General features: G+C 42.0%; 1 protein-coding gene across 1 annotated transcript in view; it reads right to left on the reverse strand.

Moving 5' to 3' along the window:
- The window catches only part of hs3st4 (heparan sulfate (glucosamine) 3-O-sulfotransferase 4), a 116,511-nt gene extending 97,255 nt beyond the window's left edge, over nucleotides 1-19,256 (reverse strand). The window contains exon 1 of the mRNA XM_027157344.2: nucleotides 17,783-19,256. Coding sequence (XP_027013145.1) covers nucleotides 17,783-18,366 — 584 coding nt within the window. The 5' untranslated portion in view covers nucleotides 18,367-19,256. The remainder of the gene's footprint in view (nucleotides 1-17,782) is intronic.
- Nucleotides 19,257-23,208: the final 3,952 nt, after the last annotated feature.

Consider the following 23,208-nt stretch of genomic DNA (forward strand, 5'->3'; position numbering starts at 1 on the left):
TTAAGAGATGTGTCCTAATACTCATCTGTAAGAGTCAGGAAACATAACAATCTTTCATTTATTTATGTAATTCTCTTGAGGTTAATTTTACCACTTTTTGGAATTAAAAACGAAAAGTATGCTGTCAAAAGAAAGGCCCAGGGGACACACCAAAAATATTAAAACCAATCTTTTTATGGATAAGGAAACCTAACATGGTATCTAAAAGGTAGGAAACAAATCTGATGATAAATAATTGTTTTGAGGCTATTTTATGACTGTTTTAAGACACGGGTCAAAACCGACCCGTTAACATAAGAGATGGTAACAGAAAGCTAACACAAGAGGAAGGTTAATAAAAGGTGAGGTGGGGACACAGTGGCTTAGTGGTTAAAGTGTCCCACCTCCTGACTCTGTGTGTGTGTGTGTGTGTGTGTGTGTGTGTGTGTGTGTGTGTGTGTGTGTGTGTGTGTGTGTGTGTGTGTGTGTGTGTGGTAAGTGTGTGTGTGTGTATGTGTATGGTAAGTGTGTGTGTGTGTGGTAAGTGTGTGTGTGTGTGGTAAGTGTGTGTGTGGTAAGTGTGTGTGTGGTAAGTGTGTGTGGCAAGTGTGAGGAGTTTGTAGGTTCTCCCCATGCTTCAGGGGTTTCTTCTGAGTTCTCCGGGTTCCTCCTCAAGTCCAGAGACATGCCTAAAGGCTGTATAACATCTTTAAATTGTGTGTAGTGTGTTTGAGTGTGTGATTGTGGCCCCTGCCTTTTGGCCCTCGTACAGACTCCAGTGAATCTTTGTAGAATAAGATGGATGGATGGATGGATGGATGAATGGATGGACAATGGGCAGTAATATGAGAGAAATGGAGATGTGTAATTGTGTGTAATTGTGTTGTTGTTTTATACACAGTGCTGTTGGTATCTCAACATTCCCTGATGCCTTTTTTTCTTTGTCTCTGAACTTTTTAGATATTTCTATAGAACTCTATCTTTTAACCTTGCACAGTTTTAAGACTAAAATCTTTTCCCACTCACTTTTTTGCACACACACACACACACACACACACACACACACACACACACACACACACACACACACACACACACACACACACACACACCGCTACATATCATCAGCCTACATATCATCATCTCTGAATGGACCTTTGCAGTAAATAACCCTTGTATGTTGTTGGGGTCTGTGGGACCCGAATTCATAAACATCAATAGTTTTGAAAAACTTTGCTTCCTTGTACATTTGTTGATTTTTTCCCACTCATAACTTGACTAAATTTGATTTTCTTTTTTTTTTTATTACATTTTATTAAAAAACAACAAAAAACGAGTAGCACTTGAATTTAAAAATGTAATGTAAGAAAAGTAAAGGGCAAATATTAACCATATACAGTATGCTGTTTATATTGCTTGTAATTGGGATGAAGTAAACATCTGTAGAGTATTTTAACATAAAATTTTTGATTGTGTTGAATTAAAAACCCAGAAATGCAGCAGGTCACCAGACCCACGGACAACGGCTGTGTAACAAATATATGAACACCATACAAGGGTTAAATAAATAAATAAATAAATAAATAAATAAATAAATAAATAAATAAATAAATAACCTTTAAACCTGGAAAAACTTGAAAAATTATCTTGTGTGCACGCAAAAATGTGACTTGTCTTTCAAAGAAATTGATAATTATATATATAAATTGATTATTATATATTTAAAATGACAATAATAATAATAATAATAATAATAATAATAATAATAATAATAATAAAAAGAAGGAGAAGAATTTCTTGTAGTCTGTTTTTGTTTTGTTTTAGAAAAGGAATTAATGATGACATTTTTGCATGCAGGAGATTTTCCTGGTGATGACGTCATCACTTCACTTTAGAACCCTTTACTCTCAACCGTTTCTTTATCTTTTTTCTTTTTTGTCCGGGTCTGAGTACGTTTTTTTTTTCTTTTCAATATAATTCGATATTTATTTCGCATGAAAATTGCCGTGTACTTGATATCCAGACTGCCAGAACTTGTGTAAGCTGCCGGAATAGTCTTCGGCTTGAGTGAGAAATGAATGCAGTGATTTTGAAAACTCTTCAGTGAAGGTTACAGTCATGAAAACGAACGGGAAATAAAAAAAACATTCATTCGTTTGTTTGCTTCGAAACACAACCCTGTAGAGAAAACATCTTCAATCTACAATATTTTATATGTTTATTTGTACTTAATTCTAGATTTTAGTAGAATTAGCCTGATATTCTGCTTCGTTATGTTTCTCCTCGGCAGATAACGTGACCGCGAAGCTACGGATGAACAAACCGAACAATTTCTTCAATTTTGACTGAAAAATACTGAATCGCTAGATACAGTGACTCCAGAAAGTATTCACCCGCTTGCTCTGCTCTCTATGAAGCCTTCTTTACAGATATACAGCACAGACCAAAAGTTTGGACACACCTTCTCATACAAAGAGTTTTCTTTATTTTCATGACTATGAAAATTGTAGATTCACACCGAAGGCATCAAAACTATGAATGAACACGTGTGGAATTATATACGTACATAACAAAAAAGTGTGAAACGACTGAAAATATGTCATATTCTAGGTTCTTCAAAGTCGCCACCTTTTGCTTTGATTACTGCTTTGCACACTCTTGGCATTCTCTCGATGAGCTTCAAGAGGTCGTCACCTGAAATGGTCTTCCAACAGTCTTGAAGGAGTTCCCAGAGATGCTTAGCACTTGTTGGCCCTTTTGCCTTCACTCTGCGGTCCAGCTCACCCCAAACCGTCTCGATCGGGGTTCAGGTCCGGTGACTGTGGAGGCCGGGTCATCTGGTGCAGCACCACATCACTCTCCTTCATGGTCAAATAGCCCTTACACAGCCTGGGGGTGTGTTTGGGGTCATTGTCCTGTTGAAAAGGTGGTGTGTCCAAACTTTTGGAAGGTGTGTCCAAACTTTTGGTCTGTACTGTATACATAAAAAATATATCAAATAAATAGAATAATTATAATGTAAAATAAATATAGATATAACGTAAAACATAAAATATCTATCTCTCATATATAGATTTATTTTATGTCTTTTATTTTTTTATTTATTTTTTTTTTACAATTTAAATTGTATTTTCGGTCAAATTTCTAAAACAAATATCTACATGATTTAGATGTTTGTTTGTTTTTTTCAGAACGATTAAAAAGTGAAAGAAATCTAAAGATCGATCAGATAGATTTGATAAAACCGTCCTCGCGTGATAACGACTCACCCCCTCAGAGTGAACGTTGAGGTTTTATTTATTCGTCATCTTGTTTTCTTCACCTCTCGCTATTTAGAATTCTTCACCTCATGAATTTATATTAAAAAAAATGATAATAAATAAACGGATATGGAATTTTACGTCTGGGATTTGACTCGATCGTTTTAGGACGCGATCTTCTTATGATTATTATTACATAGTCTTATTATGATATAAGATTTCATTGGAAATGCCCCGAGTGACGGGAGAGACATACATTTTATGTCACTGAGCGATTTTAGAGTTAAGGGCCTTGCTCAGGGGCCATTCGGTGGCAGCTTGGCGGATCTTGTGGTTTAAACCCACAATCTTCTGATCTGCAGGCCATTGACTTACCCACTGAGCTTCCACATTCACCTCCTGCTGAAGAGTGTTACGCTCCCACCACTGTGCCTCATCAGTGTTTCTGCACAGTGAAGTGACGTGACGTACGGCTAAGTACGGTGGCCCATACTCAGGATTCGTTCTCTGCATTTGACCCATCCCGAAGTGCGCAAACACACACACAGCAGTGAACACACACACACACACACACACCGTGAACACACACCCGGAGCAGTGGGCAGCCATTTATGCTGCGGTGCCCGGGGAGCAGTTGGGGGGATTCGGTGCCTTGCTCAAGGGCACCTTAATCGTGGCCGGTCCGAGACTCGAACACACAACCTTCGTGTTAGGAGTCAGACTCGCTAACCATTAGTCCACGACTGCCCCCATTTATTTATTTATTTATTTATTTATTTATTTATTTATTTATTTATTTATTTATTTTTAAAGTGTATTATGTTCCTGAGTCCTGCTCAGGTTCTCCTGTTTCAGCCAGCGAGCTCTGTAAACCCATCAGATTTGCAGCTTGTTCTCTGACGATCCTCCGTCCCGCTGGTGGCCTGACCTCACTAGTATCTTGGCAGTGCCATATTTTTTTCCCACTCTGCCGTAACGGATTTCACCTTGGAGCGCTCCGAGGAACGTTCAAAGCTCTGCGGATGTTTTAATCACCTTCGCCGTCTTTCTTCCTCCTAACGGCTTTATACCGAAGCTTCGCGGACACTTCTTTAGTCTTCACGGCAGCAGGAACGATCTGAACTGATCTGCTACTCTTCGCTCGGAGACCTCCCAAAGTCGGAGGCCGTTACTGTGCAAGCGTTAGAATTTAGCACAGGAGAATTTAATCCGAGTGCTCAAAGAAAACTGAAAAGGAGACATCGTGGGGACGTCCACTTGGCTGAGGACAGAATTATAAAACAGTACGATATTCAGTGACTGAGTTGTGTTTAAGGACTTTTGGTGTTTTATTTACTTTGATTTATTTGCTATTCAGCTGGTAAACCGGCGCTCAGTACGTCTCTGTAAACACCTCCGTGTGAAAGTAGGTTTGAATTAAAAAAGCTCGGTTATAAGGGGGACGTGAGCCGAAGCCCCGCCGCAGCAGACGTCTTACTATAAATCCCAGGCAGGTTAGAGACGGAGTCCCAAAAGCGTCAGTTTTATTCGTCTGAGATCTCAAAACAGCTAATTGAGCTCATAAATGGTAATAAAAGCCTGCAGTAAGTCTGGACATGCATCATGACTCCAGGACAGAGATTTAGTGTCTGATGAAGACGTTCAAATAAACTGTGTCCTCTCTGTGTGTCCAGACCTGCACGAGAGACAAGGACAAGATACTGAGCTGAAGAACTGAAGAACTGTCCATTACTGAAGCTTTGTGTTTACTAATCTGTGTCTCTTCATCCTCTCCTTCATCCTCTCTCTCTACCCCCTCTCCGCCTCCTTTTTCTCTTCATCCTCTCTCTTCATCCTCTCCTTCATCCTCTTTACCTTCATCCTCTCTCTCTACCCCCTCTCCGTCTCCTTTTTCTCTTCATCCTCTCTCTTCATCCTCTCCTTCATCCTCTTTACCTTCATCCTCTCTCTCTACCCCCTCTCCGTCTCCTTTTTCTCTTCATCCTCTCTCTTCATCCTCTCCTTCATCCTCTTTACCTTCATCCTCTCTCTCTACCCCCTCTCCGTCTCCTTTTTCTCTTCATCCTCTCTCTTCATCCTCTCCTTCATCCACTTTACCTTCATCCTCTCTCTCTACCTCCTCTCCTTCATCCTCTCTCTCTACCTCCTCTGTTCATCGTCTCCTTCATCCTCTCTCTACCTCCTCTTTGACTCCACTCTCTATTCATCCTCTCCTTCAACCTCTCTCCCTTCATCCTCTGTCTCCTCTCCCTTCATCCTCGCTCTCTTCTTCCTCTCTTTCATCCTCTCTCCCTTCATCCTTTCTCTCTCTTCCTCCCTTCATCCTCTCTCTCTCTCTCTTCATCCTCTCTGTCTCCTCTTTTCCTTTATCCTCTCTTTATTCATCCACTCTCCTTTCATCCTTTTCATCTCTTCTCTTCTTTTATCCTTTCTCCCTTCATCCTTTTTAATCTCCTCTCTTCCTTTATTATCTCTCTGTTCCTCCTTTCCATATCCTCTCTCCCCAATCATCTCTTCCTTTATCATCTCCTCCCCCTTTCTTCCTTTATCTTTTCTCCTTTCATCCTATCTTCCTTCATCCTCTTCATCTCCTCTCATCTTTCCTTATCTCTGTCTCCTCTCTCCCTTTACCCTTTCTGCCTTGATAATCTCTCTCTTTATCCTCTCTGTCTCATGTCTCCCTTCATTCTCTTTATCTCCTCTCTCCCTTCATCTCTCATCTCCTCTCTCCTTTCATCCTCTCTCTGTCCACCCTTTATCCTCTCTCCCTTCATCTTCTCTGTCTTATATCTTCCTTCACCCACTCTGTCACCTCACTCTCTTTATCCTCTATCCTTTCATCTCCCCTCTCTCCTTTCACCAACTCTTCATCCCTTCAGTATCCCCTCATCCATCATCTCTGCCCCCTTTCTCCATTTATCTTCTCACCATTCATCATGTCTTTCTTATCATATCATCCTCTTCATCCCTTCTTTTCTTTTATCCTCTCACTTCTTCCTGTCTCCTTTTATCCTTTATCCTCTCTTCCTTTATTCTTTTTGTCTCCTCACTCTCTCTCTCTTTATCATATCTCCCTTTATCCTCTCTGTCTCATGTCTCCCTTCATTATCTTTATTTCCTCTCTTCCTTCATCCTTTCAGCCTCTCCCCCACTATTCTCCCATCACCTCTCTCCTTTTCCCTCTATCTTCATACTTAAGAAGAAATTTTCCCTCTCTCCCTTCATCATCCTCTCATTTCCTCTCTCCCTTCATCAGCATCTCATTTCCCCTCTCTCTCTATCTTCTCCTTTCCTCTCTCCCTTCATCATCCTCTCATTTCCTCTCTCCCTCTATCTTCTCATTTCCTCTCTCCCTTCATCATCCTCTCATTTCCCCTCTCCCTCTATCTTCTCATTTCCTCTCTCCCTTCATCATCCTCTCGTTTCCTCTCTCCCTTCATCATCATCTCATTTCCCCACTCTCTCTATCTTCTCATTTCCTCTCTCCCTTCATCATCCTCTCATTTCCTCTTTCCCTTCATCATCTTCTCATTTCCTCTCTCCCTTCATCATCCTCTCATTTCCCCTCTCCCTTCATCATCCTCTCATTTCCTCTCTCTCTCTATCTTCTCATTTCCTCTCTCCCTTCATCATCCTCTCATTTCCTCTCTCCCTTCATCATCCTCTCATTTCCTCTCTCCCTCTATCTTCTCATTTCCTCTCTCCCTTCATCATCTTCTCATTTCCTCTCTCCCTTCATCATCCTCTCATTTCCTCTCTCCCTCTATCTTCTCATTTCCTCTCTCCCTTCATCATCCTCTCATTTCCTCTCTCCCTTCATCATCCTCTCATTTCCCCTCTCCCTTCATCATCCTCTCATTTCCTCTCTCCCTCTATCTTCTCATTTCCTCTCTCCCTTCATCATCCTCTCATTTCCCCTCTCCCTTCATCATCCTCTCATTTCCCCTCTCCCTCTATCTTCTCATTCCCTCTCTCCCTTCATCATCCTCTCATTTCCTCTCTCCCTTCATCATCCTCTCATTTCCCCTCTCCCTTCATCATCCTCTCATTTCCCCTCTCCCTCTATCTTCTCATTCCCTCTCTCCCTTCATCATCCTCTCATTTCCCCTCTCCCTTCATCATCCTCTCATTTCCTCTCTCCCTCTATCCTCTCATTTCCTCTCTCCCTTCATCATCCTCTCATTTCCCCTCTCCCTTCATCATCCTCTCATTTCCCCTCTCTCTCTATCTTCTCATTTCCTCTCTCCCTTCATCATCCTCTCATTTCCTCTTTCCCTTCAACATCTTCTCATTTCCTCTCTCCCTTCATCATCCTCTCATTTCCTCTCTCTCTCTATCTTCTCATTTCCTCTCTCCCTTCATCATCCTCTCATTTCCCCTCTCCCTTCATCATCCTCTCATTTCCTCTCTCCCTTCATCATCCTCTCATTTCCCCTCTCCCTCTATCTTCTCATTTCCTCTCTCCCTTCATCATCCTCTCATTTCCCCTCTCCCTCTATCTTCTCATTTCCTCTCTCCCTTCATCATCCTCTCATTTCCCCTCTCCCTCTATCTTCTCATTTCCTCTCTCCCTTCATCATCCTCTCATTTCCCCTCTCCCTTCATCATCCTCTCATTTCCTCTCTCCCTCTATCTTCTCATTTCCTCTCTCCCTTCATCATCCTCTCATTTCCCCTCTCCCTTCATCATCCTCTCATTTCCTCTCTCCCTCTATCTTCTCATTTCCTCTCTCCCTTCATCATCCTCTCATTTCCTCTCTCTCCCTTCATCATCCTCTCATTTCCCCTCTCCCTCTATCTTCTCATTCCCTCTCTCCCTTCATCATCCTCTCATTTCCTCTCTCCCTCTATCTTCTCATTTCCTCTCTCCCTTCATCATCCTCTCATTTCCTCTCTCCCTCTATCTTCTCATTTCCTCTCTCCCTTCATCATCCTCTCATTTCCCCTCTCCCTTCATCATCCTCTCATTTCCTCTCTCCCTTCATCATCCTCTCATTTCCCCTCTCCCTCTATCTTCTCATTTCCCCTCTCCCTTCATCATCCTCTCATTTCCTCTCTCCCTCTATCTTCTCATTTCCTCTCTCCCTTCATCATCCTCTCATTTCCCCTCTCCCTCTATCTTCTCATTCCCTCTCTCCCTTCATCATCCTCTCATTTCCTCTCTCTCTCTCTATCTTCTCATTTCCCCTCTCCCTCTATCTTCTCATTCCCTCTCTCCCTTCATCATCCTCTCATTTCCTCTCTCCCTTCATCATCCTCTCATTTCCTCTCTCCCTCTATCTTCTCATTTCCTCTCTCCCTTCATCATCCTCTCATTTCCTCTCTCCCTTCATCATCCTCTCATTTCCCCTCTCCCTCTATCTTCTCATTCCCTCTCTCCCTTCATCATCCTCTCATTTCCTCTCTCCCTCTATCTTCTCATTTCCTCTCTCCCTTCATCATCCTCTCATTTCCTCTCTCCCTCTATCCTCTCATTTCCTCTCTCCCTTCATCATCCTCTCATTTCCCCTCTCCCTTCATCATCCTCTCATTTCCCCTCTCCCTTCATCATCCTCTCATTTCCCCTCTCCCTCTATCTTCTCATTTCCTCTCTCCCTTCATCATCCTCTCATTTCCCCTCTCCCTCTATCTTCTCATTTCCTCTCTCCCTTCATCATCCTCTCATTTCCCCTCTCCCTCTATCTTCTCATTCCCTCTCTCCCTTCATCATCCTCTCATTTCCTCTCTCTCTCTATCTTCTCATTTCCTCTCTCTCTCTATCTTCTCATTTCCTCTCTCTCTCTCTCTTCTCATTTCCTCTCTCCCTTCATCTACAATCTGTCTATAAAACAAACCTGTACATTATTTTTCCACCACATGCAGAAATGAATGATTGGATTTTATACAGAAAGCTTTGCTTCTTTCCTGATCGTTTATTTTAAGTTATCGGTGACTTCAGTACAAAATAAACACCAACAAATGTGTGTGTAAAGTTATTTAGGGACCAGTTAATAAATAATCCTGCAATAAAACCTGAACTAATCCTCATTCAGTGTGAAATAATGACGTGGTGAGTCTGAAGAGTTCACAGGAGAATAAGTTCATATGTTCCTTAGTTCATGTTAATAATTAACACGTTCTTTGTATCAGACTTGTACAGAAGTCCTAAGAGGACAAGAATTAATCTATTTTTTTCCTTTCCTGTTTTGTCGCGATTAAGACTTCATTTTCTCCACATTGTTTACATGGAATATAATATGCATTATTACAACGTAAAAAAATGATGGTTTTGTGTTAATTTATTGTTCTGTAATGTAAGAGCTTGTGGACGCTCACTTTCCTCTTTCAGCTGTAGTACCGCTAAAGCCGTGACCCTGAAATATACGTACGGCTACTTTAATTGCGTAGGGCTACGGTATTGTCTTTGACGATAAAGATGCAGACGTCACAGCCTCCTTCTTAAGTGTCGGACACTTATGTGGAAGTTGTCGATCACACGAGTCCCTGATCGATGTAAAAGTGCCTGAGATCATCCGTGATGATTATCACTGCGCTTATTTACATGTTCTTACGCAGCGATCGCCTGAAAATTGAGGCGATATCACGACAAAGCAACCTTTGTTATGTCGAGATAAAGAAAAAACAAACAAAACAACGGAATAACGCATGGCCTCTTAGACCCTCGGTAAACTTGTACTAGGTTGGAGATCATTAGCGCACAGCAGGTATTTATCTCTTCAGCTGTATGTGCCTTTAAAGACACAGAAACGTGTCTTTATCATAGCTGAAGGGAAGAACAATACGATTGTAGATAAACAAACAAGCAAAAATGCCACACAAGCATAATGATGTAAAGGACAAAGGCATATATTAGTTCTGTGTAACAAAGCAAAACCAACGTTACTCACCTATCGAGAAGGAAAAAAGCGCCTCGGCGTCTTAAGTAAAGTCGGCCACATATTCACAGGTCGGAGTTTCCCGAGTCGATAACTCCTGAGCTAAACGCTGTTACTACACAAAACGCGGTTGTAGCTGCCTCTCTACATTACTACGATAGAAAAGAGGTGTTATTTGTGTAGTAACAGCGTTTAGCTCAGGAGTTATTGACTCGGGAAACTCCAACCTGTGAATATGTGGCCAACTTCCTGCTCCTTCAGTTCTCTCCAGCGCTGGAAAGCTGATCCTATATTAACACGTCCTACTTCTTGTCCTTATCGTAAGTCTTTCTTCTCTTTCTTTGTTTTTATCCTCCATGTCGATGTTAAAACCGCTTTCTGCTAATGTCACACACGCGCACCGAACACTCTCTCCGACCATATCGACAAGCCCCGCCCCTTTCTGCTCATTGGCTACACGTTTGTTTTGTATTTGTTTTGTTTGTCGGCCCGACTCGGTTTTCCGAAGCATTTCTCAAACAACGCAGACCCCACCTTTAATGAGTGAATAAAGTTAAAAATAATAAAGCACACTGGAAAAAATAAAGCTTTTACTTTATTTACTGCAACAATGTAGATTTATATTACTTATGTATGTGGTACAGTAACTCTTGACACGTCTCATTTTAAAGCTAAAAAGCCCAAGTGAAAATACTGAACATCTTTGCTATTGAGCTATCTACTAATTTTCTTTTGTTATTAATCTCTTATATTATTAATTTCGCATAATGTTTCAGTTTGAATTGTGAGAATGATTGATTCAGTCCGTATGTGAAACCGACTGTGACGCAATAGTTTAATATTTCCAATTAACAAATCAGACGATGAATAAATTCTGCACGCTTCAAGATCTGTTCGGTTGTTAGAAGTTTTACCAAGAATAAAGACATGAGCGTTTTGATATCGTTTATGTTTCGACAGGTGAATCTATTTCAAACGAGTCATGAACTGATACATTTCTGTAAAGCCGAGATAGAAATACAAATAAATCTGAACTGAATATTAAATTTTCTTTTTTTCAGGGAGAAGATCATAAAATCAGTGTGACGGTTAAAAAAATTTATATAATATCATGAAACAAATTGATTAGACATTGGACTATAAAGGATAGTTTAAAGGTTTCAGATTTAACCAGAAAGTCGATTTCATGGAAGTAAACAAAAACCTGAAAAGCAGATAACGACGATTAAGACTCAATTTTTGGCAAGCGTTTAAAAATAAAAATAATTAAAAAAAAAAAAAAAAAAAAAAACATTTCTGATAAACTTACAATGCAAGATTCCTTTTATTTTATTTTATTTTATTTAAGAAAAGGTAAACTCGTGCTTTAATATACGTGTTAGTAATTCTTCGTATACTGAAGATATTCAGCGGAATCAGTCACCTTATTTATGTATGTATTAATAATAATAATAATAATATATATGTAATAAATAAATAAATAAATAAATAAATAAATAAATAAATAAATAAATAAATCCTTTACACCTTTTTATTTTGAGACCAGTCGTGTCAGAGCAAAACCAGGAAGCCGTGGTCACACGAGGTTTCATTAATCGTGCACACACACACACACACACACACACACACACATATTTATCCGTGCTTCGATGCGCTTTGGCAAAAATTAATTCACTTGCTTATTTGTTTGGGGAAAGAAAAAAAAAATCCAACTGAAATGCTGGCACTTCTTGTTAAGACTCCGGTATGTAAGCAGCAGCTTGCTCTTCCAGTGCTCGGTGACTACGTTGCCTCACACTGTGCTAAAATTATTCTAGCGGAACACCCCATAGTGATTTGATGAACGAAGGAGCATGAATAAATAAAAGGCATAAAGCAGTGAGAAACTTCAAAGGCATCGGGACAGTCGGAGCAAACAAGCTTTACGGAGGCCGATGAATGTGTGTGTCTATGTTCGTGGCAGTGACTCAGGAGTGTAAACACAGGAATTAGCTCACACCTCCAGAGACTGAGCACATCTCCTTATAATTGAATTAAGCCTGTCACATCTCACAGGCTGCGTATGCTAGTCAGTCGTTTGGAATCAGTCAAAGCTTTTGGACCGGGGACATCGACACGCCTACGATCTCAGTCACCTTTTTCGCTTCATGATACACTGCTGAGATGACGATATTCCTCCCCGTTCTCATCAAAGGCCCCGTAGGCACAAATAAAACACATTTTATATATATAAAATACTGTATGCTTTCAGTCTTCATCCTCAGTGTGAGACGTCGTTTGTCAGACGCGTAGCAGGAGGTCTGATTTCCTACATCCCCTCGGAGAAGTCGCAAAAATCTGCGGAGGTAAATGTCAGGTCAGGGGGAGAACGCTGACTACATGCTGCAAACAAGCCGTCTGTCTTCGCTTCATGGTCACAGAGTGTTAAAGTTCCTGTAGAAAGCTGGACCAGCTCACCTTTAAAGGTCCTTGTGTCTGGAGACTGGAACCAGATAATAAAATAGGAAGGAAGAGGAAAACTAGCATTTTGTATGAAAATCTGAGTCATTTGAAACGTTTTTGAAATATCTGGATCCTGCTGCGATTCCTGTCACTCTTCCAAATGGGATTTCTCATGACTCAAAGCGTGACACGGCACCTTCGTGGAAAATCGATGGGAATTTCAGAGTTTGAAATCCTTGAAATAATCGAGAGAAATTCCTATACGTAGTCACGTCAGTGCTACGCGACTAAAATAGGATCCGAAGCGCCTCGGTGTCGACGGCAGAAAGGGAGAGATATCTGAAATACAGTCAGGTCCTCCGCCCGAAGGACGCAAGAAGCCGAGGAAGAAGCTGCGCATTAATGGCAGCCTGTGTACCAATGTCATTTTTTTATGTCAGCAAATTAAATTGGCAAATTCGATTCCGTGCTTAAGCGAGTTAAACTTGTGGATCTGAATGATGATCATCGCTTTAGAGTCTCGGTAGCAGGATGAGTCTCAGCAGGGAGTCGAAAGATGAATGTCAGAGTGGAGGATATGGTGAGAAAGAAGCAAAGGCATAATTGTGTAAAAGAATAAAAAAAATAAATAAATAAAAATCTGCCTCGATTTTTTTTTTCTTCAGCCATCATGGATACAGTGTTGTGACTCGCACTATAATTCTGGTGTCACAAAAGAAATGGACTCGAATAACCCTGCCGGCTGACCCCTGAGTAACTGGCACGTTATGAACTCGCTTTATACCTCGACTCTGGAGGCCACAGAAAACCTTTTCCAGACTCTGTGGCCCTCTGTGAATGCTTATGCCTTAAGGCGGCAGGGCTTTAAATTTGAGATGTAATTGAACTGTCAAGATACTGTCTGGGATTGTTTCCTAAGGTCCAAGTAAATGTGCACGCAGTAAGATGCAGATTCAGGGATGTGTCTAGATGCCACCCATATAAGGTCGCTGCAAAAAGGGCAATTACTTTCTTTATTTGCTCAGACTGTGGCCCGATCCTTGCAGCGATGGAAGGAGTGTGAGGAGGAAAAGCAGTACAGTTGTGTTTCCAATCCCGGTTTCAGGGAAATGGAGAATGAAGCAGGTGGTACAAACACACACTCACACCTAGTCAAAAAGATGACAGACAGAGATAAACATGTGAGGTGCCTGTTGAGGAAGGAGATAGAGGAGGTTTCTTCTGTGCAGCTGAATTTAATCAAGTGATGCAGAAAACACTGAGACACAACAGCTTGCCAAAGTCCAGGCTCTTGACGTGTGCCAGACTATGCTGCTAATTAAAAAAAAGTTAAATTCTGCAACTACGGAGACGGTATCCAAAGACCCAGAAGTGCGTCTTTGTACGTTTTGGCGAGGGCTTATCGCTGGCCGCCAGACTGGGGCATCCTGGGAAAAAGCACACAAACTCGACAGCAAGATGCCACCCAGACTGGGATTGGGACGAAGCCCAAACCTACTTCTTTCCCGGTCAGGAGGCAAGGAGTGTGGAGAGAGATGGAGAACGGAGTTAAACTCTAGATTTGATACGTCGCCCTGTTTCTCTCAGCCGGTCGCTGACTCCGACTCCTGTCTCGTTTTCCTCAACTACCCAACGTCAATCTGTTGCTGTCCCAGACGCACAAGACATGGCACGCTGCCACTGTCAATATAACAAGAACTTCATTCAGACCAAGCTGAACGAGTGGGAATTGTTCAAGCGGCAGAGCTTTAGCATGTAGCAAAGAAACAAAAGTGCTTCCGTGGTTAAATAGATAATGGAATGAGAGTACTCCATGGTGTAACCTTGGACAGGGTCAAGGCACTGCGTGGGCTACATTCTTACAGCTCTTGCATTCACCCGAATGCGTTTTCTTGGCAACAAAAAGAAAAAAAGACCTTGGTTCTGGCAGTGCTGATTTTCATTTGAAGTTGCTAAGAGGACGCATCTTTTACTCACTCATGACCTAAGAAGAAAATTGAGAAATTCTCCCGAGGTGATGCAGCTTCAGGATCTTCAGCGCTAGACTCTACACGGTAATCAGCGAATGAAAGGCCGGTGGGCCGTACATCACGTTAGCTTCGCTATCATCACGAAGGATACAGTGAATAAAGCAGAACCTTATAAAGCTTAAAGCTTCTAAACAAATAAAAAATATATTAGTATGTGTTAAATACGTCGATATCCAAGGGTTGTTCTTCTAAAGCAATACAACAACAAAGTCAATGTATTTCACTGAACTCCAAGTATTTAACTGGTACAAATGAAGCCATAATGTGTCCTCTTGTTCCTCGGCACGTCTTTAAAGCCGTGATGAAACCTCGGTGATTGTGTGACTCGGTTAATGACAGCGCAGCTATTATCACCTGACAGAGACGACGCTCTTACTCACTCAATAAAAGACTGGAAGTTCCCTGATGTTCCCACGCTAGCGCCATCAGACTAACGTACTGTACGCACCTACCTACCAAACCTGGAATAAAGACCATCTGTAAACGCTTCATATTTCAGGGATGAGTTCAAGCCGTGAGGACGGACTGCGTCTCGGTGCTGCTGTCCGGGGAGACACGTCGCTCACCTCGACTCGAAGGAAATGTGAGCAAACGTCCCTGAAACGCTTGACATTCCAGCTCCCCTAGTGCTAACTGAGCGGTACTCTCGATGGGATTCGTATTTTTATTTCATTTCATTGTTAATTTCATTTTTTTTTTTTTTTTGCTATAGGAATGCAAACGGAATCGGTCGGATGGTTGAACACACCAGATTGAATTCGTGTTATTCAGGGTGTTAAATACATACGTTTGGATTTAGAGGCTTATGATTGCATTTTCTTTCCAAGGACAAAAACAGTCGTGTCGCTGCGGTACGTGTTTACAACCTCTCACCACGATTAACTAATAAATACAGAAACAAACACAAATTCTATATTCAAAAAAAGGGGGGGGGGTGTCCTGATTTTCATTTGTTTGGATTTTCCTAATCAGTACGAAATTCTGTACGTTTTCTAGAACCGTTTCAGCATTTTCCTTCAAAATCAAACTTATCCCGTATCCCTAAATGATGAAAAACACACACATATATGATATTGGTGTTGTGAATTTACTGACCGTTAATGAGCAATCATATATCACATAATTCTAGTATACATTTGAAAGAAATCCAGCTTTATTTATTGCCTTAAGCTTATATGTTATTTGTCCTGAAAAAAAAAAAAAACCCACCTTCCTTGGCTAAAGAACACAAAAGCAAATTTGTGTCCACTTAAGGGATTTGCCTTGTCCAGGGACCTGAAAACACCCTGGCGCTATTTGGTGTTATTTATGTATGCCTGTCATCCTTCATCCTAATGAGCCCCAAACCACGAGCATAATGAAACGCCTAGTGTTAACACATAGTAAATGAACAGCCCAGGGTTAAGCTGCCCTCTGAAGTGAAATGCAGCAGATGCTCATGCGTCCCTATACAGCCCCGAGTCACCGTCCGGGGGAAAAGTGAACCCAGTGCAGAAGTCACGAGCCAAATAACTCTTAATGCGTTCTCTGTCCCTATAGATACTCGGATTGACTGAGCGAACCTTTATACACAGTTTATGCCCCGGATGCTTCATTGGATCATAATGAATGGCCTTAAAGATTACTATGAACTATAAGTAGAGATCATTTAAAAATAATAAAAATTAAAAATAAAAAAACAGGAAGGCAGATGCCAGGTGTGTGTGGAGGTAAAGTAGGGGAATAAAATGTTGGATGTAGGAGTGTGAACAGCACTGATCTGAGTAAGCACTTCATGATTCAGCTTCACATGGGAACAGGTCGGCGCAGGGCAACAGAGCGTACACTGCACCTGACTCACCTACACACACACATACCGTATCCAGCGGCCAGGGCACGCAATCTGCTACTCATTAAATACAACAAACACCGTGTAATACTCTTGGAGCTGCTAACGACGATAGCTCACAGGAACGCTGTTAGTATTATTATTATTATTCTAGCTATTAAGGCACAGGATCAGGATTCCTGGATTCTGCCTTATCCTAAAATTTAAACCCTTTCCGAGCAGCAGGGTACGAAGAGTCGGCTAAAAGTGTGGACACGCTAAACGTGTGTTTAGCGATAAAATGCATTCGGGGGCTGATTGTTTTTGTGGTGTATAGATTCTGGAGCTCGATTTTTCATTCGGTGATTTTTTTTTGTCCTTTATTATTTATGATAGTAAAATAGTCATTCCTTCTGTAGTTAGTTAGTTGCCTGAAAGAAGTCTGCAACTTTGTACTCCTGAAATAATTCAAATAATACAAATTGATAAAATGCCAATCTAATCGTATAACGCCGTGTTGCTTTCTATTTTCCAACAGGTGTGCTGTAGCTGTAAAATGTTGATCCTTGTGCCCCTTTGTGGCTTTCATCACAGGTTTCTGCTCGGCCCAGATATACAGAGAAACGCTGAATGTACACCTGCAGTGACAAACAGCTGATCTCCACTTGTATACTGTGTAGAGACACTAATCTCAACCATATGCTATTAGTGCTCCTTTATTAGACTGCTTGTGATATGGCCTGCAGTCAGGCTGACTGAGGAAATAACAACAGTAATAATAATAATAATAATAATAATAATAATAATAATAATAATAATAATAATAATAATAACAGGGTGAGCTCAGGCACAGATTGAAATTTGACCAATACCCAGTGCTTTTTTGTTTATGTATTATTATCATTATATGGCTTAAACATATCTGGTGCTGTGTGAGATATCTGACACACAAGCTAAAGCAGTTCTATGGAGATGTGTGTGTTCAGAGATGTAGTGAGGGGGAAAAGGCAAGAAGATATAAATCTAGAATTATTTTATTATTAAAAATAAATAAATAAATAAAATAAAACCTGGTATAAATATTAATCGCATGTTTTCGAGAAAACAACAGTAATTCTTTCTTGTTATATAATTGAATGATTTATTTTAGACCAAATAGAGAGCGACGGCATTTTAGACGCGGGTTTCACGTGGATACATTTTAGAATAATAGAAAATAATTATTGACTGATACTTTAAATCCCTTTGGGTTGTTTTTTTGTTGTTGTTGTTTTTTTTGTTTTGTTTGTTTGTTTGTTTTTTTGCATTTTTTTTTTACCTTTGATTACTTCTGTTATCTTTCAAAAAAAATGCATGTGTAGCGTGTAAAAAGGGGGAAACGAGCGCGTACCTGTACCAGTCCAGTCCTTTTTCATAGTTCCTGTCGAAGAAGTGCGGCTCGTTCCCGACCGCGCGCACGTCCGGGTGAACTCGGAGCGCCTCGAGCAGAGCCCTGGTGCCCCCTTTCTTTACCCCTATTATAATAGCTTGGGGTAATTTCTTCTCCCCGTAATCCGACGTGCAGTTCACGGCTTTCTCCAGCCCTTCGTCCATGGTGCTGGTCTCCGGATGCTCCACGTTCAGAGCGGCGATCTTACTAACAGCCGTCTCCGCCCGAGCTCGCTCCCATCCCGCTGTGATCTCCTCGGCGTCGTATTTCTCCGTGAACAGATTAGCCGTGACGGTCGTTGCTGCGAGTTCCTGATCGAGGTGCGCGCGTGAAGGGCTGGAATAAAGTTTCTCCCTCAGCGTGGCCAAAGTTGTGACCTCCGGCGCCTGGTACGCGTAGTTCTCCAGCACGGGGAAGCGCAGCGAGTCGTAGCAGCTCATCAAACTGTAGAACAGGTACGTGACGGACAGCGACAGCGTGAACATGAACAGGATTTTGCGTGGCACTTTAGAAGCGAGCAACGCCGTGCCGGGCAAAAATGCCATCTCTGATAGCAGGGATCCTCTCAGAGAAGTGGCCAGACATGTTTCCTCTCCTCTCTCACACTCTCCGAGCCTTGCATGGACACTCAACAGCGCTAATCTGTCACTATCAGCCCCCTCGAGTTGCAGAGGCAAGCAGTAGTCCAGGAGAGCCACTTCGCACGGTTATAAAGACGCGAGGGGGAAAAAATCACAGGGATCGTTAGAATTCCAGGAGAGCCGCGCGTCGCTTCCTCGAGCATCGATTTCTTATTCGGGTGCTGACAGCCCTTTGTCACAATTCATCGGGGTGAACTTGCAGATGAGAAAGGCTGCGGTCGGGCGTCCTTCCAAACGTGCGGCCCGGCTTGACACGCGCGCGCGGTGACGGGCCAACACTTGGCATTTTACACACACACACACACACACACGCCCACTCGTACGCACGCACAAACGCACGCAAGCGCACACACACAAAAAAAAGGTATAAAGAGGAAATTAAATAAATAAACAAATACAATTTCAGGATGGATACCAAAGTCACCGAAATGACGCACGAGGCACCGTTCGCACAGACGCAAACACACACGCGCCCGCGCGCGCAGTTGCGGTTGCTCGCCGTTCCCTTCGCGCAGCTGATGTTTTACTGTGTAACCTGCAAGTACGTCTGGTCTGAGCGCGAGCGCAGTGCTTCCAGCCGACAATCCGCCAACTTTGAGCGCGTTGAAAGTGAACAGCCTGCGCATAAATAAGCGTCGCTGTCTCTCAGTGGCTGAGACCGAAAGCGCCCGGTTCTCACGGCGCGCGCTCATTGGTGCGCGCCCTATCAGCCGCGTGAGCTCATCAAACCCGCGGAGTAAATGTACAGAGAGAAAGAAATAATCATACACGTTTCATATGTGAACATAAGCTTTACCACGTGTGGTCATGTGAGCGACTGTTGATCACGAGCAAGTCCATTACATCTGTAACAGTTCCATGTAATGTGGAAAGCCTCCTTAAACTGCATTATGTGCTCAGGTGACTTTTCAGTCAAACTCTGACTGCATACAGCTGTAATAAATAACAAAGCTTGTCCAGTTCTGAAAATGCATACTAAATAAATCATCCTGACATAAAATGGATGCACACAGAATGCCAAACGACATATACATGTCTAGGCCTCCATTTTTTTCTGCTGCTTTTTACTGCACCAAAACGTACACTATAGAACTAAAACTTTGTGCACATCTGACCATCACGACCATATAAGCTGGATAACATCCCATTCCAGATTTGTGTTTATTACTGAGATCAGACAAAAGAGTCAAAATCTCAAGAGAAGGACACGTGTGATCTTCCACTCCAACCTTCACACACCATGTCTTCATGGAGCGCTGTGCTTTGTGCACAGGGACATTGTCATGCTGGAACAGGGGTTAAGACTGTTAGATCTTAGTGAAGGGAACATTTAAAGCTACAGCGTACAGAGATGTCCAAGACAACTCTTTGCTTCTGACTTGGTGGTATCAGTTTGTGGTTCAGTACAAGAAAGAACCACATTTTGGGATTATGATGGTTAGGTGTCCACAGGTGTGTTGGGGTGTAGATATTCCTTCCAAAGCAGGTTGAAGCAGGTTAAAGTAAGTGCATCTAACATTTCTTATTATTAAAAAAAAAAAAAATTTAATGTATTTGCAAACAGTTGTATACTTTTAAATTCAGAAAAACTTCAAAATGAACTGCCATCAAGCTTGAAATAGGTTTAGACGTCATGTCTTTGCAGCTAAACGATGGTCAAACGCTTGATAACTATTTCGCAAATACATTTCGGTTAGATTGTAATTTCGATTTAAATGATTGAATACGAAATCATTTTCAGCACAGTTCAGATAGATCCCTGTTCCTTGACCACGTTTCAGCCTACATACTGAAGCTCACATCTGCCCTCTACTGTTTATGGACGTGCCCAGACATACAGCATGATCAAGTGCAGAGAGGTTTGATGAGGAACACAGCGGGTGGCCTGAGCTAATGAGTCTATGTGCAAAACACTGATTTAAATGTATGGATGACAGATGAAAGTTCAAATCACTTGGACCCAGCAAGAGCTCTGCCATGTGCATAATATATTACTGAGTGAACGAGAATGTGCCTGTGCCCTGCGTGGTAGAAATGGAGGCCAACTCAAGGTGAAAAAGCTTATTTGGTTCTAACGTTCATTTGGTACATTTTGCAGCCACCATGTGACAGAACTTATTATTCACTAGATTGACTGCATTCCCCAGATTACGCTTAGGCTCTTTAGGGAAATAAATAGCAGCACTCTGAGGTTGAGTGGCACTGAGCATTGTGTCCCTTTTTATTAGAAATACCTCATTCCCGGCTTCTTCGTGCTCTAGACCTACACCCTCTTTAGCCTTAAGTCCCGAGTGTCAATTAAAAGTATGAATACTCCGAGGACATTTTAAAGTTCGACTATAATGTGATTGTATTTAGCCGCATGTTCAACAGACTCACATTACATTTGAGATCACATTATTTCCTGTGAAAACCATGCCTGGCAGTGACTTCCTGCTCGCTCGGCTAAATAGGATGTAAATTGGATGTATGGTGCTAAAAGTAAGGTAAAGTTAAACAGCAGTGTCATGTGATCATCGAAGTCGGTGTAATGGGGCATCATTAATAACGGTATGGCCTCAAACAGGATGAAATCGAATCAAACTTTCATTCATTCATTCACTCACTCACTCATTTTCTACCGCTTATCCGAACTTCTCGGGTCACGGGGAGCCTGTTCGTATCTCAGGCGTCATCGGGCATCAAGGCAGGATACACCCTGGACGGAGTGCCAACCCATCACAGGGCACACACACACTTTCATTCACTCACACACTCACACACTACGGACAATTTTTCCAGAGATGCCAATCAACCTACCATGCTTGTCTTTGGATCGGTGGAGGAAACCGGAGTACCCGGAGGAAACCCCCGAGGCACGGGGAGAACATGCAAACTCCACACACACACAAGGTGAAGGCGGGAATCGAACCCCCGACCCTGGAGGTGTGAGGCGAACGTGCTGCTATCAAACTTGACTCATGCTATTGTCTCTATAGTATCTAGTGCATTTTAGAGTCATCCAGTAATAAGAAGTTGAGAATCGACAACATAGAGTCATCCATTATACAGTCTACAGGCTACTTTTGAGCGGTTTAAGATAAGCAACATCATTAACCTGGTTCAGCAGGAGCCAGCACAAATTTCAGCCCAAACAACACCTGAAATTAGCCCAAAAGGTTGTCTACCGGAAAAGGGTGACATCGTTTATACTTTTTTTTTATATATTTATTTTGAATAGGTTAACAAGCGTCACATACATATTTCTGAGCTCTGAAGACTTTTTAGCTGAAATGTATTTAATTGAATTCAGATTACTTGATTTAATACAAAATGGTGGCTGCAGAGAAATCTAAACAGAGCACAATCTGGCAACCCAGTCATAATCTGTCCTGTCTGCTCGACTTATTTATGAAGCTCAGACGGATCTCTGGTGGTGTACCTGTCGCAGCTTCTGTTTTTGATCATTGCACACAACGATAACACTGTAGTGCTGTGTGTGTGTGTGTGTGTGGGGGGGGGGGGGGGGCAGTCCCGTGATCACACAACATCTAGAAAGACAGGTAAATCATCATAAATCTATTAAATATGAACATTTTTAAATCACTGGTTTATAAAACACTGGAAATAGTATTTTAATGGAATTGAAAATGTATGAATGACTAAGTAAATCAGGACTTTATAAATATTACCATCCGTGCAATGGCTTGTTTAATGTGCAGTAATTGAACGAATCCTGGGATTAAGTTTGACAAATTGTGCTATGAGGTTTAATTCTACAGGCTATAGATAATTTTGCTTGATAAAAAAAAAATGCATAAAGATATATAAATATATTCATAAAAGCACTTTCCCAGCACCATTCAGATGCACTGAGGTCTACTTAATGCTAAAATACCTCTGATGTAAGTCTCAGCACAAGAATAATAGTCATTGCCTACGGTCACTAGTGTCTGCCTGCTCCATGGACCTCAGATGCTTAATTGCGCACTCTGCCAGTCCTGCTACCTCCACAGAAGTATTATAATGAACACGATAAAAGAGCATGTAGCTGTAAGTAGCTCAGAGGAACTTAATTGGTGTGCAAATGAAAACAATTATCACCTCTGTTAATGGATAGCTCACTCGTTCTTCTTAAAGCCCTAATCAGCACCGTGCGGGAAGAGCAGCACGGCCACGCTGGGATTATGTCTGATTTGACTAGCGGATAGCACAGGAAGCATTTTGGGTGTTTTTAATTTACACTTAGAGCTCAGGTAATATTTGGAAAGCCTGTGATGGGGCAGAGATGACACCTGGCCTGGCAGTCGCTACAACTCTCAATTGGGCCAGTAAATCCTCAGTGTCACTGCTAAGCTCACTGTTTTCAGGAACTCACCTTGTCTTCATCTCCAGAGAGAGAGAGTGAGAGAGAGAGTGTTTGTGTGTTAGAGAGAGAGAGTGTGACAGAGAGCAAGAGAGAGAGAGAGAGAGAGAGAGAGAGAGAGAGAGAGAGAGAGAGAGGCATGAGAGAGAGCAAGAGAGAGTGTGAGAGAGAGCAAGAGAGAGAGAGAGAGAGAGAGAGAGAGAGAGAGAGAGAGAGAGAGGCATGAGAGAGAGCAAGAGAGAGAGAGAGAGGCATGAGAGAGAGCAAGAGAAAGAGAGAGAGAGAGAGAGAGAGAGAGAGAGAGAGAGAGAGGCATGAGAGAGTGCATGAGAGAGAGAGAGTGTGAAATTGAGAGAGAGTGTGTGTGTGTGTGTGTGTGTGTGTGTGAGAGAGAGAGAGAG

This window comes from Tachysurus fulvidraco, chromosome 24 (assembly GCF_022655615.1).
Source record: "Tachysurus fulvidraco isolate hzauxx_2018 chromosome 24, HZAU_PFXX_2.0, whole genome shotgun sequence".
NCBI lineage: Eukaryota > Metazoa > Chordata > Actinopteri > Siluriformes > Bagridae > Tachysurus > Tachysurus fulvidraco.